General features: G+C 40.3%; 1 protein-coding gene across 6 annotated transcripts in view; it reads left to right on the top strand.

The window, feature by feature from the left end:
- GRID1 (glutamate ionotropic receptor delta type subunit 1) overlaps positions 1 to 18152 on the top strand; it is a 702351-nt gene that overhangs the window by 652609 nt on the left and 31590 nt on the right. For all 6 annotated transcript variants that reach the window (XM_083614626.1, XM_083614625.1, XM_083614628.1 and 3 more), the window contains exon 13: positions 5499 to 5694. In XM_083614626.1, the coding sequence (XP_083470752.1) occupies positions 5499 to 5694 (196 nt within the window). The remainder of the gene's footprint in view (positions 1 to 5498; positions 5695 to 18152) is intronic.

The raw sequence follows: 18152 nt of genomic DNA, 5'->3' as shown, positions 1-18152 counted from the left end.
ACTCCACACTTACTGGAGTTACTTAACAATCTTATTTTCAAGAGAACAGAACCTAGGAACCTGGAGGCAATCAAAATTAAACCTAATTCCTAAACTACTAAGCAGTTTGATTCCCAGTGGCCATTCATATTATTTAATATAGATTATAAGATTTTTTTTTTTACTACAATTCAAATAAATAGACTAAAGATGAGTAAACCTCATTATACTGACCTGGACTAGTCTAGTTTTCTAATGCATGGCTTCCAGCAGACCCCATCAGTATTTGCCTGAATGTTATTTTTTATTGCAAAAAAGAAAAAGAAAAACTATTTTTAAAGCCTTTGTTTGTGTAGAAAATACTTTTCTTTGGCAAGTAATTTCAAACATGAAACATGGACTAAAATTAATTAAACTTATTTACCAGCACTATACATCTAATATTAGAAAAAAAGGCCATGGTTCCAAATTTCTAAACATTATCTAGAGTTACTAAGGATGAATGTCCCCTCTCCCCTTTACTATTCTTGCTTTGGAAGCTTTGGCAGTAGCATTAAGAGCTAACATTAATATCAAAGGACCTATCACAAAAGGGGCTAAATAAATAAATAAAAGTTTATAGTGCTGTCCTTTTTATTATTATTATTATTTATCAAATTTATATACCACCGTTCATTATAAGACCACAAGGTGGTTTACAACATACAACACAAATGTCACTAAACAACATAGTATCTGTATAACATACAAATCAAGACAATGATATAAATACAGGTATAATAAAAAACTTACATAACCCTATAGAGATTCCAACAATGGCAAATGCATTTTTTTTAAAAGGGGGGGGGGAGAAGAAAATCAGCAGCAGGGTATCTGATATACTGAACAGTGTAGGAATATAAAATCTTCTCTCAAAGTTTTTTTCTTAATCCTAGGCACCCACAGGAAATGGGAGACCCCGCAAGCTTCAGCTGGTAGCTTTGCTTTCCCCTCCCAGTCACTCATGCATTTACAGATGACATGGTTATATATGCTGCCTGGCCCATCCATTGCAGCTCCTTCTTTAAAAACAAGAATGGGGAAAGTAACAGAAAGGAGCAGGTTTACAAATGAATTATAGTAAATCTAATATATTTAATAACATCCTTCCTAAAATACGAAGTGGGATGTGGGTGGCGCTGTGAGTTAAACCACAGAGCCTAGGACTTGCCAATCAGAAGGTCAGCAGTTTGAATCCCTGCGATGGGGTGAGCTCCTGTTGTTCGGTCCCTGCTCCTGCCAACCTAGCAGTTCGAAAGCGCGTCAAAGTGCAAGTAGATAAATAGGTACCTCTCCGGCGGGAAGGTAAACGGTGTTTCCGTGTGCTGCTCTGGTTCACCAGAAGCGGCTTAGTCATGCTGGCCACATGACCCAGAAGCTGTACGCCGGCTCCCTTGGCCAATAAAGTGAGATGAGCGCCGCAACCCCAGAGTCATCCGCGACTGGACCTAATGGTCAGGGGTCCCTTTAGCTTTACCTTTAAAATACAAAGTAACATAAAACAATAATTAAAAGTACTCAATAGTCCAAAACAATTTTGGTACTTGGGGGTTAAGTATACCCTCAAATCAAAACAAGCTTTATCAAGCCAATTGACTCTACCCTACTCTAATGGAAAAAGATGTTAAAAGTTGACAAAAACAACCTCTCAGTTTTAGGGGAAATAACAGCAATTAAAATGCATTCTTTATTGAGAATGCTATACCCTTTTCAGGAGTTACCCGTTTCCAATAAAACCTACTATTGGCAAAAGATAACAGAATGTTATATATTTAGAGCAAGGGAGAGATCACAAACAAAGAAAGAATTATCTATACAAACCAGTCTCTAAATGATGTCTCTTAGTTTGCACTATAGGGGGATGGATGATTTAATATTGGCAGGGGGATGCCAGTGACCTGTTTTGTTTTGTTTTTGCTCTGCTACTTGGTAAAGGAGATGTTAGGTCTGTGGTGCTCTATGATTAATAATGATCACCCAATGTGATCATTTTAAAAAGCCCTTTCAAGTCGACACAACTGAGAGCTATCAAGTGACAAGCGATCAAATGATGTACAACCAGTGGCATAGTGTGGGGGTGCAGGGGGGGCCGGCCGCACCGGGCGCAACATCTGGGGGTTAGGGTTAGGGGGCGCAAATCCACGGGTTAGAGGGCGCAAATTACTTGCCTTGCCCCAGGTGCTGACAACCCACGCTACGCCACTGTGTACAACTATGAGTGATCCAATCTCTCGTTGGAAAACACTTTGTGGGGAAGGGGAATCTTAATTTACCAGCCAGATGAAGATGGTTGAAACGTTCCCTCTTGGTCTGGCTGCTAAAAAAGCCTATGAATAAATATTAATAAAGGGAAGGAAATTACCATTTCAAATATGCTGGATGAAAGTGATAGCTCTGGTGTTCTGTGGCAGTTATATATTAATTTAGCAGTGGCTGTCACAGCAATAATTCAGAGCACTTTCATATTTAGGTTCAGCTGCGTAATTCATTTTGATCTCCCACATTCATCAAAGCATTGTTTTTGTTTATGTTGATATCATGAAGCACAGAGAGAAGAGTACGGAAGAGGAGATTCACCCCCTGAAAGCATCTCTATCCCATATGCCTGTTACAGCAAGATGCTGTTTTGCTCTAATTGTATGTAATTAATGAACAATAATCAGAAAGATGTCTTCACTGTGAAATCATGATTTAGTTTTATTTTCTCCTATCATGTATAATTCATTAATCTCAGTACGCATTGTACACTTGTGCTAATGCTGAATGCAGAAGAGAGCGTTTAGTAACTACTGTTTAAGCTCAGCATGCCTCTTAAGAATTTCTTCAGCACATTTCCAGTGTATTCCCTTACCATTCATTAAGTACTACTCATTAAGTACCTGCATTTGTAAATGCAAAGGCGGCCAGCTCAATCTCAGTTCCAGATAAGATGCCTCAAGACAGGCAGAATATATTGTCAAAGTGAGTTAATCAGGTGCTACAAAAAGCGAAGACTCAATTGGCTGCTAAAGGCAGGTCAGAGAGTAGAAGTCTAGGAATGACAAATACTAGTAACAGGGCCACCCCTCTGGGAATTCATTAACTTTGAAAGAGAACCATAGGGAAGGTAAACTGATTAGGAGATACCTGTTGATAGCTGAGATATGTGTGTCCATTGAGCACTCTGATATACATAAAACAATACAGTGGTACCTTGGGTTAAGTATTTAATTCGTTCGTACTTAACCTGAAACTGTTCTTAAACTGAAGCACCACTTTAGCTAATGGGGCCTCCCACTGCCGCCGTGCCGCCGGAGCACGATTTCTGTTCTCATCCTGAAGCAAAGTTCTTAACCTGAAGCACTATTTCTGGGTTAGCGGAGTATGTAACCTGAAGCGTATGTAACCTGAAGCGTATGTAACCCGAGGTACCACTGTACATATCTTTCAGCATCAGCGGATGATGAAGTGGAAGAAAGATTTGTGCAAAATTAGCCAATTGAAGCAGAAGAGAAAATGGTAGCTAAAAGAAAGTGTGAATGTCTGCACGGATTGAAGCACATTTATACATCCCTTGCTGGAAGTTCCTTTTACTCATGAGTAGTCCACCACAGGGTAGTGGGAATCCCACTCTAGTTGACAAATAAGTGGGTGGTGGTAAGGAGACAGCGTAATTAATAGGACCAGACACCCACTGCTAGTGGGCCACCTTTACTGGATTGGCACCATCCACCACAATCACCTTTTGCTACACTGATGTGGATGAAGAAAAATGGAACGCAAAATTATGGAGTGGGGGAATCATCATGGAATCATTGTTTACTACACTTGATCTTAGCCAAAAGGCCAAGAAGCACTCCGGCAGCTTTCCTAAGAGTGGAAGTAGGATTACCCTCTGTGTCTGCCAGGGCCCACTTAAGATTCCTGCGTTTTTTCACCAACCTCATAGATGCTCCGAACACCTTATTGGCTAAACAAGCCTTTGTATCATTACAAAATAATACCACTTGGCATAAAAACCTACTAGACATTTTATCTAGATACAACCTACCTGAGTTTAATACTCTCAAATTGTGGAGCCCTGATAAAGTTCGGGAATGGATCTTTGAAAAAGACGCCTTTTTGGACTCCACTAAGATAAAAAACTCTGGGTTTTCCTACTGGTTCCCTCGAGTAAAAGCAGGCAAAATCTGTGCCAACTACTTGGTGGATATCACTGATCCCACCCTTCGGAGAGCTTTTACTATGGCACGGTTCCAAACATTGCCAACTGCTTATTTGACCGGTAGATACACAAAAACCCCAGTAGAACACCGTTTATGCCCTTGCCTTATGAAAATTAAAGAGGATCTTACACATTACCTCCTCTATTGCCCCATTTACTCGGGCTTTAGAGACGCATTGCTGCAAATTATACCCAATTCTATAACCAGTCCTGAAGATAGAGTAAAATTTTTGTTAGTTGATGCAAACCCACGCATTACCCATGTGGTAGCGGTTTTTGTGATGAAGGCTATGAAAGCCAGGGAAAGATTTATGGACGACAACGTAAAGACCCCTTCATCGTCTGTTTAACTCGTTGCTCGTTTTCCCTCCTTTTCTATTCTGTGGGAAGAAGGTTTTGTTGGCATAGTATGTAATGAATTTTAATATTTTTAACTTTTGTAGTGTTGATGTTTGTGCACAGGCATGGTCCTCACAATAAATGGATTTGATTGATTGAATCATTGTTTAAAAATATGATGGTCTTATATTGTTGTATTTATCGGCAGCAACGAAGGCTTACTTGTGGTTACTCATACTGGGATGCGTGTATTGAAGTTTTTAAGAAATAACAGGTTTTATCCAGTTGGTGTCCTTGCACAACTGAAAATGCTTTTGATCAACTGGAAGGGATCCTTTAACAGGGGGAGGGGTGTAACCCTCTTTAAAAAAACAGTTTCAGGAGACACAGGGGCCTGCAGGGAAGAGGGGGAGATGCAAAAAACCCTTCCCTCCTCTTCCATTTTCAGACATCTCTGCTGGAGCAATAGTACTAAGAGGATTGATTCTAGTCTTGTCTAATGAAATTAACAAGTATTAGAAGCTGTTTCCCTTAAACTGACAGCCAAATAATCGGTATAGATGCATTTCTGCAATGCACACATGTTCTTTGACTACAGTTATAGGATTTTCTTCCTTCTGCAAGATCTGTTGTGTTATTCGTCATGTTAGATTTTTAGGGGAAATACTGAATTTCAGGCTAAAAAATCTTAAAACCTCAAGTCCCATGAAAGGAGCCATAGGGTGGCTTGTTCTTCACATCTTCCGCTCTCCCCCAACTCTGCTGCCATGATCAATCTTGTTTTCCTTTTCCAACCTGCTTTTAAGTTCCTAAAACAACCAGGAGATCAAAGAAGTACAGTTTGACCCAAGACTTCTTTTGCTTCCTTCAGATTGAGAAATGAAATATTGATGTTGCCCCGCATTCCACAAACATTTGAACTCTTCTTCCATTTCAGAACATTCCAGGATCTTTCCAAACAAATGGATGTATCCTATGGTACTGTCCGGGATTCTGCGGTTTATGAATACTTCAAAGCAAAAGGAACAAACCCTCTGGAGCAAGACAGCACCTTTGCTGAGTTGTGGAAGACTATCAGCAAGAATAATGGAGCTGATAACTGCGTGGCAAATCCCTCTGAAGGCATCCGGAAGGTAAGAATGTGGGCATCATTAATTTACCTCTAGGAGGTTTGTGTTTAATATTTTCATGGAGGATAAATCCGTTTGCTGTTCCGTAAAAGCAATGAACTGGCATTAATAATTTTTAAATAGATTCAAAAAGAAACCATCTAAACCACAGTGATTACATTGCCATTTATTCTTCCCAAGAAAGCTGCAAATCTGTTTGGAATGAGATTGGTGTGATTTTTTTTTTTGTATTCTCTCCCCCCCCCCCTTCTGAACTGAAGCTTGCACTTAGGTGACAATCAAAATCATATTGCCTTTGATGAACCCACAGCAGGAGTCCAGAGAGCCCATTGTGTATGGCTATTGTTCTAATCCATTAAAACTTTCATTACATCCCTTGTATTGTGAATTTCTGATTCCTACCATTTTCTTTCATATCAGCGAGGGTGTTAGTCCTTGTCATTTTATGTACTGAGTCAGTTGCTAAGCCAGTGGTTTACATTCAAGGTCTGGTCTAAATTTGTGCTTGGAATTTTGGTGTAAAGATTTGCATCCCACCAAATATAGCTTCACAGAACCTTTGTGTGTGGAAATAATTGGCTGGATGCTCAGCTACGTTCCAGCTGCCAAATGGAAGTTTTTCCTGGGGCAAGATAAAGACAACCCCTTCTCATTTTTGTGAGGCAAATCAGGGGTGGGTGGGGTGTTGGATCTGTCCTGGTTCATCTGTTCTCCCCCCAGAGCTTGCTACACAGCACTCTGGAGAGAAGAGCTCCTTTTGCTCAGTTCTTTGCTTTTTTAAATCAGGATTCACCTTGCTGAGCTGCAGCTTGGAGGATGAACATACTGTGGGTTTGGCTAGCTAGCTGGCAGAACTGTTTTTTTATTTTATTTTAAAAATATGCTGCATAGTAAGGGAATAAGAGGCTAATTGCCCAGAGACCTGCGGGTATAGGGCAGTATACAAATTTAAGTCATTATCATTACCATCGTGGGACCAGGGCTTTGACTGGCCTGCTCACTCTACTCCCAACCTTTGCAGAACATGGTGTAGCAAGGATTGCGCATCTTCACTGATACCATAGTATGTATTTGGATGTATATCTCAACTCCTGTCTTGGTGCATATTGTTTCATGCAACTGGGTTTGCAGTTAGGCCTCATTGTATAGCTGCTTTGGGTGTCCAACTTCCAAGTCAAATGTCATTATGCATTCTCCCATCCATGCAACTTTTGTTGGTTTTGGAGATGTAATTCCACTCAGTCATGCATTCCTTCCCCCATAGATTGGTTAGATTGGTCTCAACTAGGGCCAGGGCCTTTTCAGTACTGGCCCTGACTTGATGGAATGCTCTGTCACAAGATACTAGGGCCCTGTGGGACTTGACGTCTTTCCGCAGGGCCTGCAAGACGGAGCTGTTCCGCCTGGCCTTTGGAATGGAGTCAGTCTGACCCTTATGTTTCTCTCCCCTTATGGTTTTGATCTATGGGCTACTATTAAAATGAGGCTGTGTTTTAAATTGTATTTTAACTTGTGTTTTAAATTGGTTTCCCCCCCCCCCTTTCTCCCCCCCTTATGTTTTTATTGTGATTTTACTGGTGTTAGCTACCCTGAGCTCAGCTCTGGTTGGGGAGAGTGGGGTATAAATAAAAAATTGTTTCTTCTTCTTCTTCTTCTTCTTGTTGTTGTTGTTGTTGTTGTTGTTGTTATTATTATATCTCCTCTACCATATACGCTCATATAATTTTAAATGCCTTCAAACCTTTGTTGCTGTTGCCAGAGTCAAGTGGCAGTTATTGGGTTCAATAATCAGAGGTGACTGGAAACCTCATACTGAACCCTGTACTCTCGTTGCATTATTTATTTTAAGTGTCAGCTCAAAGCTGGCACATTTTGTCTATATGCCAGAAGGCAAAGGGATGTATTCAGACTAGAGCAACAATAGAGGAACCATCTGACTTCTAGCCCTGTGGCAACTTGGAGACCCTTGTTATATGTGTACTTCCTAATTTCTCCTGTGCCATATATATCAGTATGAATGGAGGATAGATGCCACTGGAAGAGCCAGTGTGGTGTAGTGGTTAAGAGTGGTAGTCTCGTAATCTGGGGAACCGGGTTCGCGTCTCCGCTCCTCCACATGCAGCTGCTCGGTGACCTTGGGCCAGTCACACTTCTTTGAAGTCTCTCAGCCCCACTCACCTCACAGAGTGTTTGTTGTGGGGGAGGAAGGGAAAGGAGAATGTTAGCCGCTTTGAGACTCCTTAAAAGGGAGTGAAAGGCGGGATATCAAATCCAAACTCTTCTTCTTCTTCTTCTTCTTCTACTTGGTAGCACTAGACAACAGATGCAGAGAATGTGGCACAAGTGCAAAACAGTGAAAACATCTTAGCCATACCATGGCATCGCTCTTCCCTTGTGCTAATGTCTCTTTTGCTAAAATTTCAGTAATTTTCTGGAAATACTCCCTGCCCCCCCGCCCCGAGCAATTGAATTTAACCTCTAGCACTGCATGCTATGAGAGCAAAAAATCTGCCGAAATCAACAGGACAAAGAAATGCAACCTAACACTGCCTTTCTCTCCCCCGCCTCACCTCCTCTCGAAAGCCTGATTGTCACATTCATTTTTTGATGTTGAAAAGTTGCTACAATGTGACTTTCACCTTTTATTTCCATGTGATAATCTCTCCTGAATGTGCCCCCAACTTGCTGAGATCAGAGATTTGCCATGTCTTTGGGAAGCCACGGAAAGCTGTCATTCTGCGGGGCACAGCAAAGCGCAGAGCTCCTCACACTGTGTGCCTTCAAAAGAAATTTCTCCACATGAAAATCACAGGCAAAAGTCACATTGTAGGGAATTTACCATATCAAGGGTGAGTGTGAGAACTAAAGCACGCTCTGTCATTATATTGCATTAATGTAGGCTCACCAAAAAGAAAGGAAAAATGCAATTTGTGTATAAGGTTTAGATTCCAGTGCGGATGCTTCTACTCAAAATGCAGGTAGATGGTAGGCAATATAAAGCTCTCTAAGGATGTCCTTTCCTCTGTTTTCTTGCTTCCAGTATCCGTAGGCATTATGTTCCACATAATTATAGGAGCAGTGAAATTATTTAGTTTAAGGAGAAAGCCCTTAACATTTGTCTGACAGCTATGCAGAGCTGGTGTCAGAGGTCAGCATTGCTAGGCATTGAATTATTATTATTATTATTATTATTATTATTATTATTATTATCATCATTATCATCATCATCATCATCATCATCATCATCATCATCATCACTACTATTCCCATTGCCTGTCCCTAGAATCTACTGGTCCTGTTGCTTCTCCTCCTTGCTGTTTAGGGCTGTTCACTTTCAGTGTGAGCAAGGAAGAAAAGAAGCAATGAGAACACAAGAAAAGCCTGCAGGATCAGGCCAATGGTCTATCTAGTCTGGCAAGGTGTTCTCACAGTGGTCAGCAAGGTTCCTGCAGGAAGCCCAGAAGAGGACTCTCCTTTCCCGCAGTTACCAGCAACTGTAATCAGGAATAGTAATCTCAGTATGACTTGCCCTCTTGCTCTCTCTGGCAGGTGGTTTCATATGGGCACTGGAGGGAAGGCGAGTAAATTGGCAGCAGTAACACCAGCAAGGAAGACAAGATGGGCCTATTCAGAGAGGGCAGCCCGCTGAAAACGTCTTGCCCAAAAGACCCAAAAAACTTGAGATTTCCACTGCTGCTTTCCTTCATAATTCCCAAATGCCAAATAGAGAAATTTAAGAAATGGAATCCATACTGCACAACTTGGAGTGTCCTGAAGTGTTTGAACAAGAGAAGCCCTCAAGAAATTATCTTTCATTCATATTCTCCCCCTCCACACACACAGACAGAGAGCACTTGGGACTTGTTCATTGATGAAGTTGTCAAAATTGTTAGGCTCCTTCCAAAATACAGAGAAGTTTGAAATTTCACGTATCGTCCTCTGACACATCTTGCTTACTAAAAAAATTCTGTGAATTGAACACACTTACTTCCCGCTCGACCAGATTTCGGTCCCTAGCCCAGCTGTGGTTGCACTGCAACTCCCATCATCCCTACTACTGGTCCTGCTAGCTAGGGTTGATGGGAGTTGTAGTCCAACAACAGATGGGAACCCAAGTTTGAGAAACACTGGATCATTAAATCCTCTGAATTAGTCAGTCGTTTGTCCCATGTACCAAAGGTAAATGTTGGCATCACTTTTCACTTCAGGCTTTTCCTCTAAATACGAATGGGCAGAAATTACATCAGTGACTAACACTTTTTTCATTTTTATGGGGGGAGGGGGAATGATGAAAAGTCAAAACCCAGACCATCTATTTATGTTGTTTAAAAGATTTTGATGGGCAGAAAACAGAGGTAAATATCTGACACATCCCAGAAGTACTGCCATTCTTCTAGAGCCCTGTGACTTCAGTTGTGTTTGAGCAGCTATATCGATCTAACATCAGGGATTTTAAAAATGTAATACCCCCTAGGCAGTCATTCCCAGTCTTATCCATCACACATCTCACTCCATCCATGATAATGCTTTTCTGTGCTATAGCTGTCGTTGTCCTATTGGAATATATATATATATATCTATTTTTACAGTAAGAGACTTTTGCAAGATCAGCTTACTTCAATTTTTTAAAATGGGATATACAACAGTAGCACATTTAACATTTCCTTCACCTTTTTGTCACTTTTCCATAAACATCAGTTTAGATAGAGTGAACACTCACACAACGGGGGGTGGGGGTGGGAATCAATAAAAGTTGAACAAACAAACAAACGGCTGGGCAATGAGCCATCACCAGCATTGTACTAAGATACCTCTCAAGTCACTTACTACTTCTCATGAAATCTCTATTGAAGTGACCCTTCGTTCATTTCTTCATCCCCCCATAATTGGGCACAACCCCCCCCATTGAGTCTAAAGATGTACCAACCTGCCTTAGAGAAATTTAAATAGTTTTATCAGAACTGTTTTGCTTTCTCTCAATATCTCTTAGATCTGATTAACTTCAAATTTTGCTTTGAAATATGGGCAACAACCTGGGGAGAAGTCAGCCCACTGAAACCTCTTTTGGCTTTCCTAGACCTTTCTCTGCTGTTTTGCCTGCAGAACACCATAAATCCCATTCGCTTTGGGCAAAGCGCAGTGGCAACCGTAGTCTCCTCCCTGTTCGGAAGTGGGAAATAACTCCAGTGTAGTAGACTAGATGGTGCAGCGACTCAAAGTCTAGCGTTCCTTATCTCGTGGTAATCATTTGCTGGCTGTCAGACAGGGAACAGCATGTGATTGGAGCCATGAGCTTATGTGGAGAAATCTTCCCCAGTGAGTGAAGGAGGAGCACATGACACATCACATGTCAGTTAAATCAAATTGAGATGCACATCCTTCACATGTCATAGCCCTGAAGTGGAAGGCTTTGTCCTTGGGTTCTGCTTGGGAGAGTGAGTATGTAATGTATGTCTTGTGCTACTGAACGTGTTCTGCATCACGAATTTGATTCTTGCACCATTGAACTTGGTTAGAAACTTCCATTGACTTTAATGAGCTTTAGATCATGCCCTGATACTCACATGCCCCCTGATTAGTTCACTTGCTGTCTGCTTTGCCATCTTCAGCCTAGGGGTATTGTTTTAATTAGCTGTGGTCTTTCTGGGTCAGGTGCATTAGTTTCAGACTTTTCAGCTCATTTTCTCATTACTGAACCCTTGGTGTGTGTGGTTTTTTGCCTCTGAAGCTACCGAAATAGGAGAAAGAACGAAGCTGGCTTTGCTCGAATGTCCTGCACTGCAAAAGCCATGCTGAAGCAGTATAATGCACATCTGCTTAGGAACCTTATGGAAAAGATCTAGATTACACGCTGCCTTAAGGTGCAAAAATGTCACTGACAGCTCATACATATACCCCAAAACGGCTAAAAGCTATAAGTGTATGGAATCAGGGTTTTGCATGTGTTGCCCTAGCTAAACAGGAACTTTTGTTTTTGATTCCTCAGTTCTATTCTTCAAGGACTGAATATATCCATCCCCCACCCCTTTCGTGGCAAACAGCTGGTAATAGGATTACAGTTACTTTTACAGAACGGCACACATGCAGCCTCAGATGCTATGTATACCCTTTGTTGGGTGCAAAGAGTTCAGCTGCAATCTTCATATGCATATGTCACCATTTAACATCCATCTATTATGTCGGATGCTGAATGCATGCATAAGAATATAAAGATACATATTTTATAATCTATTGCATAAACACCCATTTATTATGGATAGATTTATTTAACATTCATGTTTCAATGTCACACGGGCAAACTGGTTGAATACCAATGCATTCCATTTTGGGATTCACTGTAGAATTGGAAAGTTATTTAAATGTATATTATAATATTGTCAAATTAAGTCTGATTCTTAATTTTCTGGCACAAATGGCTTTTTAAAATTGCATAACTCGGTCTGCTTAGCCCCAAAGCTTGAACAGCAATGTAGTTCCATTCTAATACCTGGCTGACTTAGGTGCCCTATGATTAAACCCTGGGATAAGCCAGGCTTATTGTTTAATAACATTTTCAAATAAAATATAATGCTCATATTATATTTTCTTCATGGCTCACTGAGCGCTTTGGTTTAAAACAGACAAGTTGTTTGTGTCAAATACAATGCCTAGACATTATATATATTTTCAAACATAAATTAGCGTTAGCAAATGGAAGCAACAGGGGAAATGTTTCCATGGATGGAAACTTGACATGCCATTGGACTTCAGTGGAGACTAATCTGAAATGTTAACTATAAAAAGCAAGATTTCTTATATTTTCATTGGACTAAGCTTCTTGCAATGAACTGCCATTTTCTTAAAGGCATGGGAAGGCGGTAAAAACCTAAAAGTTGTCGTACGAATCCAATCCCCACACTTTACCTGTTAATTGGACACAAGACAGCCATCAGTGTGAAAAGGCATTCATATTAGAAAAGTAAATATCTGCCAAAAAAGAAAAAAAAATCATGCACAGACAAATGGGAAGGAAGCACCTCTCATGCCGTTTCTACCAGGGAGTTGTGAAATTACATCGGATAATAGAAGGAAAAGGCATGAAATGCCACCTTATACAATAAAATTACTTGACAATGAGAAATGAAGGAAAATTCCACACTCATCTCAGTGACAATTTGCAGGGCTGGCCAAAGGTGTTTTGCTTCGTGCTCCTATGACACATGCAGAAGTCGACTAGCTCAGCAGTTCAATCTTTCTTCCATTTAGGAGATAGGACAGCATCTTCCACCATAGCTGAAGGCAGCAGTTATGGGGCACACTTCGCTTTGTCCTCAGGTCCACTCCCCTCATCCAGAATCTGCCACCTGACGCAGTTGCCTCATTCTGCCTAATCGCAAGACTGACCTAAACAGTTTGCACATGATCGCTAATTCATGTGCTTTCTATTGTCCTTTAAAAATGTCACTGTTGTTCCGATGTCATAATCCACTACTTTATCTCTCAGGCTCATAACATTCAGTTTCCTTAGCAGTTTTGTGAAATGAACTTTACAAAATATGTTTTTGGAAGCTTTAGGTAAATTTGAGCAATATGTTGTTGTTTTTCAGGTAATCTAGCAGGTTTAAAAGGTTTTGCCTCATTGTATAAGCCTTGCAACTTCAAGTTTGCCTTGGTAGGTGCTTTAGAGTTTGTTTGGTTGTTTTACTATAGGGGAGGGGAGAGTCTCCCCCCCCCCACAACCCACTGCAGTTTTTAGGGTGGGCATACAGGTGAAGCCCACAGATATACTAAGGAACACCTTTAGAGAGAAGAGAGCTGATGTTCTGTATTGAAAAAGGACGTAAGCATATGTGAGCCACAAGGTTCCTGATTTAAATACTGCTTTAATCAGATGCTCACTAGGGAAGTCTTAGGCAAGCCACTACCTTTTAGCCTTGGCTCCCCATCTGCAATACAGAGGTAATAACAAGGTTGTTATAGGAATTACAGACATAATCTATGGGGAAATATTCTATATAATTGCTATTTAGTACTCATTTTAAATAGTCATAATTACTGTACTAGAGCTAATTCTTTAGTTTACGCATGAGCTCAAAAATATTAGTGTGAAATCTAGCTGATACAATTGTTCAGCATCATTTTTCCCCCCGATAAAGAGAAATTCAAGGGTTTTTGGGATTTCACCCATCATTCAGTTGAAAGGAGTTAAGAAGTAGCAAATTTATTTAGTACCTTTCTTTTTGGGGGTGGGGCTCTTAGATGCCAATATCTCGCAAATTCAGCACTTTCCCCACGAGGTTCCATATTTTGTATGGAATTAAGCAGCAAATTTGCTTCTTGACTTCCAAGTAATTTTGTTTTATAAATTACTGCTTCAGCCTTAAGTATTTGAGGTGGCATTTTATGCCTTTTGATGTCATTTCAGAAATTTCTAGCGGAAACTATATGAAATATGCTTTCTTCCCATTTATCTGACGTTTTTATCAATAAAACACCCCTTCCCTTTCCCCCCTTTGCACATTAGGCTATCTTCCTGTCACATCCAATCAAACAGTAACTTGCAGGCACACATTTGATCAAAAGGTGATAATTTGCAGAATCTAAAATATAAATACCTAAGAACTTTCAATTTCAAAGCGGGGGAATGAGAATGTCTTCTTCATGCCTACCACACTGCTAACTGAGGAAAGAGAGGTGTTTTCTCTACGTGTCTGAAAAATTGACATAGGGGACATGAGAAACCCTTATTTGATTCCCTCCCCCTCTTTCTTTTTTCTTTTCCTTTCTCCTCCTGCGATGAGGCTACATTTTAATATTTTAATGTTTCAATATTTTAATATTTTAATGTTGTATTTTAATTTTGTTTTTAAGTTGTATTCATTCAACTTGTTTTTATTATTGCTTGTTAGCCGCCCTGAGCCCGGCCTTGGCTGGGGAGGGCGGGGTATAAATAATAATAATAATAATAATAATAATAATAATAATAATTATTATTATTATTATTATTATTATTATTATTATTATTATTATTATTATTCAGGGGTGTGAACAGGATTTTCTGGGCCCAATATGCTGTGAATTGGGCTCTTTGCTACACTTGCTGAAAAAAATGCACATAAAATTTGCATGCATATGTCATATGCAAATTTGAACCCTCTTTTGCAGGATATAGCCATAGAAGGAGGAATAAAATGGCTACTTGTAATCATATTTTGCTTCCTTTAAACAGAGTGATGCATCATTAGACTGTAAAGGGACTTTTTCTGGGTCTCCCCTCTACCCCTGAAAAGTAGTACAGCTCCAGTGCTTAAACCAATCTTCATCTGGCCTAATTATCACATTTTTGGATGCATGAGACCCACTTGTGTTCAACTGAGCTCCCAGTTTGCTGTGCACAAAGGATCCTCTCGCCATGAACCCCATTAAACACACAGATACTTATTTTTGAATAGACATGTATACCAGTGCACTGTAAGCTAACCATACAGTGAGTTTTTAATAAGTGCCTGGAGTTGTCTAAGCATCTTTGCATATATATTTTTCAAATTTTGGAATGAAGGGGTGGGTGACATCCAATTGGGGGGGAACACACACACTTTGAGGGAGTGTTGGATCTCAAACTGTAGAGATTCCAAGAAACAGAAAAGGATAAATAAAAATGCAGGGGTGAGGAATACTGCACTGTTTATGACCTCAGGAATTCTTGTCTCCTGGTATCCAAACACCTCACTTGTCAATCACAGTTCTGACTTCACTCTGGCAAAAAGCACTGAAAGGCAGGAACAGCCATATTGGTTCATCTGCCAGCACATTTTGGTTCTTAACTTCCTTTACAGGAGACCAATCAGCTTACTTTAAAAAATAAATAAAATCCCAGAGTCTGATGCTTCTGCTGTCTGTAGACTTGGTACATCTGCACCCCCATACCCCCTCTCAACAGACCTGTCCTAATCCCTTATTGACTAAAATGTTTACTGAAACTTTATGACTTCTGTCTAAGTTCCTTGAATGTTTTACCTAGAGAAGTAGCTATGAATTTCATTCCAGATGTTGTTCTTGCGACATTTTGGTAGAGCAGTAGTAAAGACATCTAAAATTATGTTCGCAATCTTCTGTTTAATGTTAAAGTGGCAGAGGATAGTTGAAAATGATCTATTTTTATGGTGCAGGCCAGAGTCCTTTATAAGCTAAAACCTTCGTTATTGATATTGAAGGGGCCAGTAAGCTTAATGGCTGCAATTCAGCACAGAGTTAGGCGCACTTAAACCTGTGGATTTAAAGGGGCTTAACTGTGTTTATTGTGCTGGATTGTGGTCTATTTTGTTTCTCTGCCATATTCTCAGTGCAGCCCTCAGTGCCACAGTGCTATAAGGGAGGAAGAGAGAGGACAACCTCACAGCTTCCATGTTTTGAGACTCAGACTGGAAAGCTTCTGAGAACGAAAGGGAGAAATTCCGCATAGGACACATTCAGCTTGTACGGCAGAGGCTGGAACAGCAGTATTCTTCTCCGGGCATTGGCTTGTAATGGAAATGGAATGCCTGTGGATGATAATATTTCCCCAAGCACCTATGGTGCAAATAGGAGGCATACTGTAGATAGGGACTATCATTCCTGTCAACAGATTGCAGGCTCAAGAGAGCCAGTGACAGTAAAAACCCTGAAGCAAGAGACAGATACAAAATAGATGAAGTAAACATGTCTGGTGCAACCTTGTCTCTCAGGTTACATTTGCTTCTGGTTTTGTCTCTATTTAGAAATAACACAACTAAAGCCATGCTATGCTACTGGTTCATAGGCAGGACTGGGCCTATTTATCACCCAAAGCTATAGGTGGCCAAATTCTAGGACACCACTGGCAGACTAAGAAGGGTTTGTGGCACATCCAGATAGGAGTAGCACGGTCTATTCCACAGGTGGTGGGCATGTCCCCAAATAAAAAAAATTGGGACATGATCTATGAGGAAATAAAAAGAATGCTAAAACACACATTTTTAAAGAAACCTGAAGCTTTCATATTAGGCATTCTAACGATAAGCATCCCAAATGAAAATAAAAGAGTGTTTCTTTATGTGACAACAGCAGCTAGAATGCTAATAGCAAAATACTGGAAAAGTGAGTTAATACCAACAAAAGATGAGTGGCAATTAAAGTTGTGCGAGTACTGTACCTCGAACTAGCCAAAATGACAGAACTAATAAGAGATCACTCAGGCGACAAGGTATAAAAGGAATGGGATTGCTTTAAAAACTACCTGACAAAGTATGGTTCCAAAAACAATACTTGGTTGTGCTTAGATTAATCTCACAGATATAATAGAAAAAAACCTGATTTTAATAAATGAATACAGAATATTTGTCACTTAAGAGTAGTGTTGAAGCCGCAAAGAGATAGAGGGAAGTCAGCTAATATAGCAGGGATTCAAACTAGTTTTCCGGAACAGAAAGAAAGTGACTGTAAAGAGAGAAAGAAAAGAAGGATTACAAATGTAATTTCTTTCTGAGAACCTGGCGTAGAGAATATTCAAATTACTGTTTGTATCCTTTGAACAATTTTGTGTACTTGTCTAATTCTTTTTTATTATTATTATTTATCATTTTTTAATTTTTTATACTTTTTATTTTTTGTATTTTTTTCTTTTTCTTTTTGAATATTTGGATGTCATGTTTAATTCATGCTTTCTCTGTAATTTTTTAAGATGCAATAAAGATAATAATAATACTAAAAAAGGAGTAGGAAGGTACAGCCTGTACTCGGGCCTGCCTCTCCTCTGCTGTGTTGCCATTTGCTCTCCGGCACAGTACGCTAGGGGCAAAACCACAGTGAGATGCAGAGGGGTGCATACACGCTGTAATGTATAAAAGTGCGGTGGTGATCTCTTAGACTGCGGATCTGGCAAATATCGCATTTGCCCAAAGGGAAATGTGATAGTCGCCAGAGGGAAGGGCTGTAAGTTCAGTGGTAGAGCATCTGGTTTGCATGAAAAAGGTCTCAGGTTTGATCCCTGGAATCTCCAGGGAGGGCTGGGAATATTCCCTGTTTTGAAAAAGCCAGTCAGTGTGGTCAGTAATGAGCTAGATGTACCAAGGCTTCCAATGTTCCTAAAGCTTTGGACAATGGTGGACATTTTTGCCCAGGTTTTCTCTTTTCAGCCAGAACTCAGTCTCGGCACCTCTCAGGTGGGCACCATTGCCATTATAAGAAAACAAGGGAGGTGTTCATGGTGAGTTCTGGCACGTCTTTTTCTAGACAAATAGTACTGCTATTGTCTGTTCCTCACAACTTTATCAGTGTTAGCCACTCTTGTCAGGTTCAGAGGATTTAGCTGTGAAAACCCTGACCATTTTGCTCAGGGAAGGAAGTAGCATGCCACCTTCTTCCTGCAACAAGTTGTCCCAGTTCCAGATGTGTTTCAGATCCATCAGGCTGGGGTGTCAAGGAAGACATGCAGGCACTGATGCTCAGCCATAAAGGCTCATTGG

The sequence above is a fragment of the Podarcis filfolensis genome (genome assembly GCF_964270895.1).
Source record: "Podarcis filfolensis genome assembly, chromosome: 5".
Classification (NCBI taxonomy): domain Eukaryota; kingdom Metazoa; phylum Chordata; class Lepidosauria; order Squamata; family Lacertidae; genus Podarcis; species Podarcis filfolensis.
The sequence above is the reverse complement of the archived record's forward strand: the minus strand, read 5'-3'. Positions and strand labels throughout refer to the sequence as shown.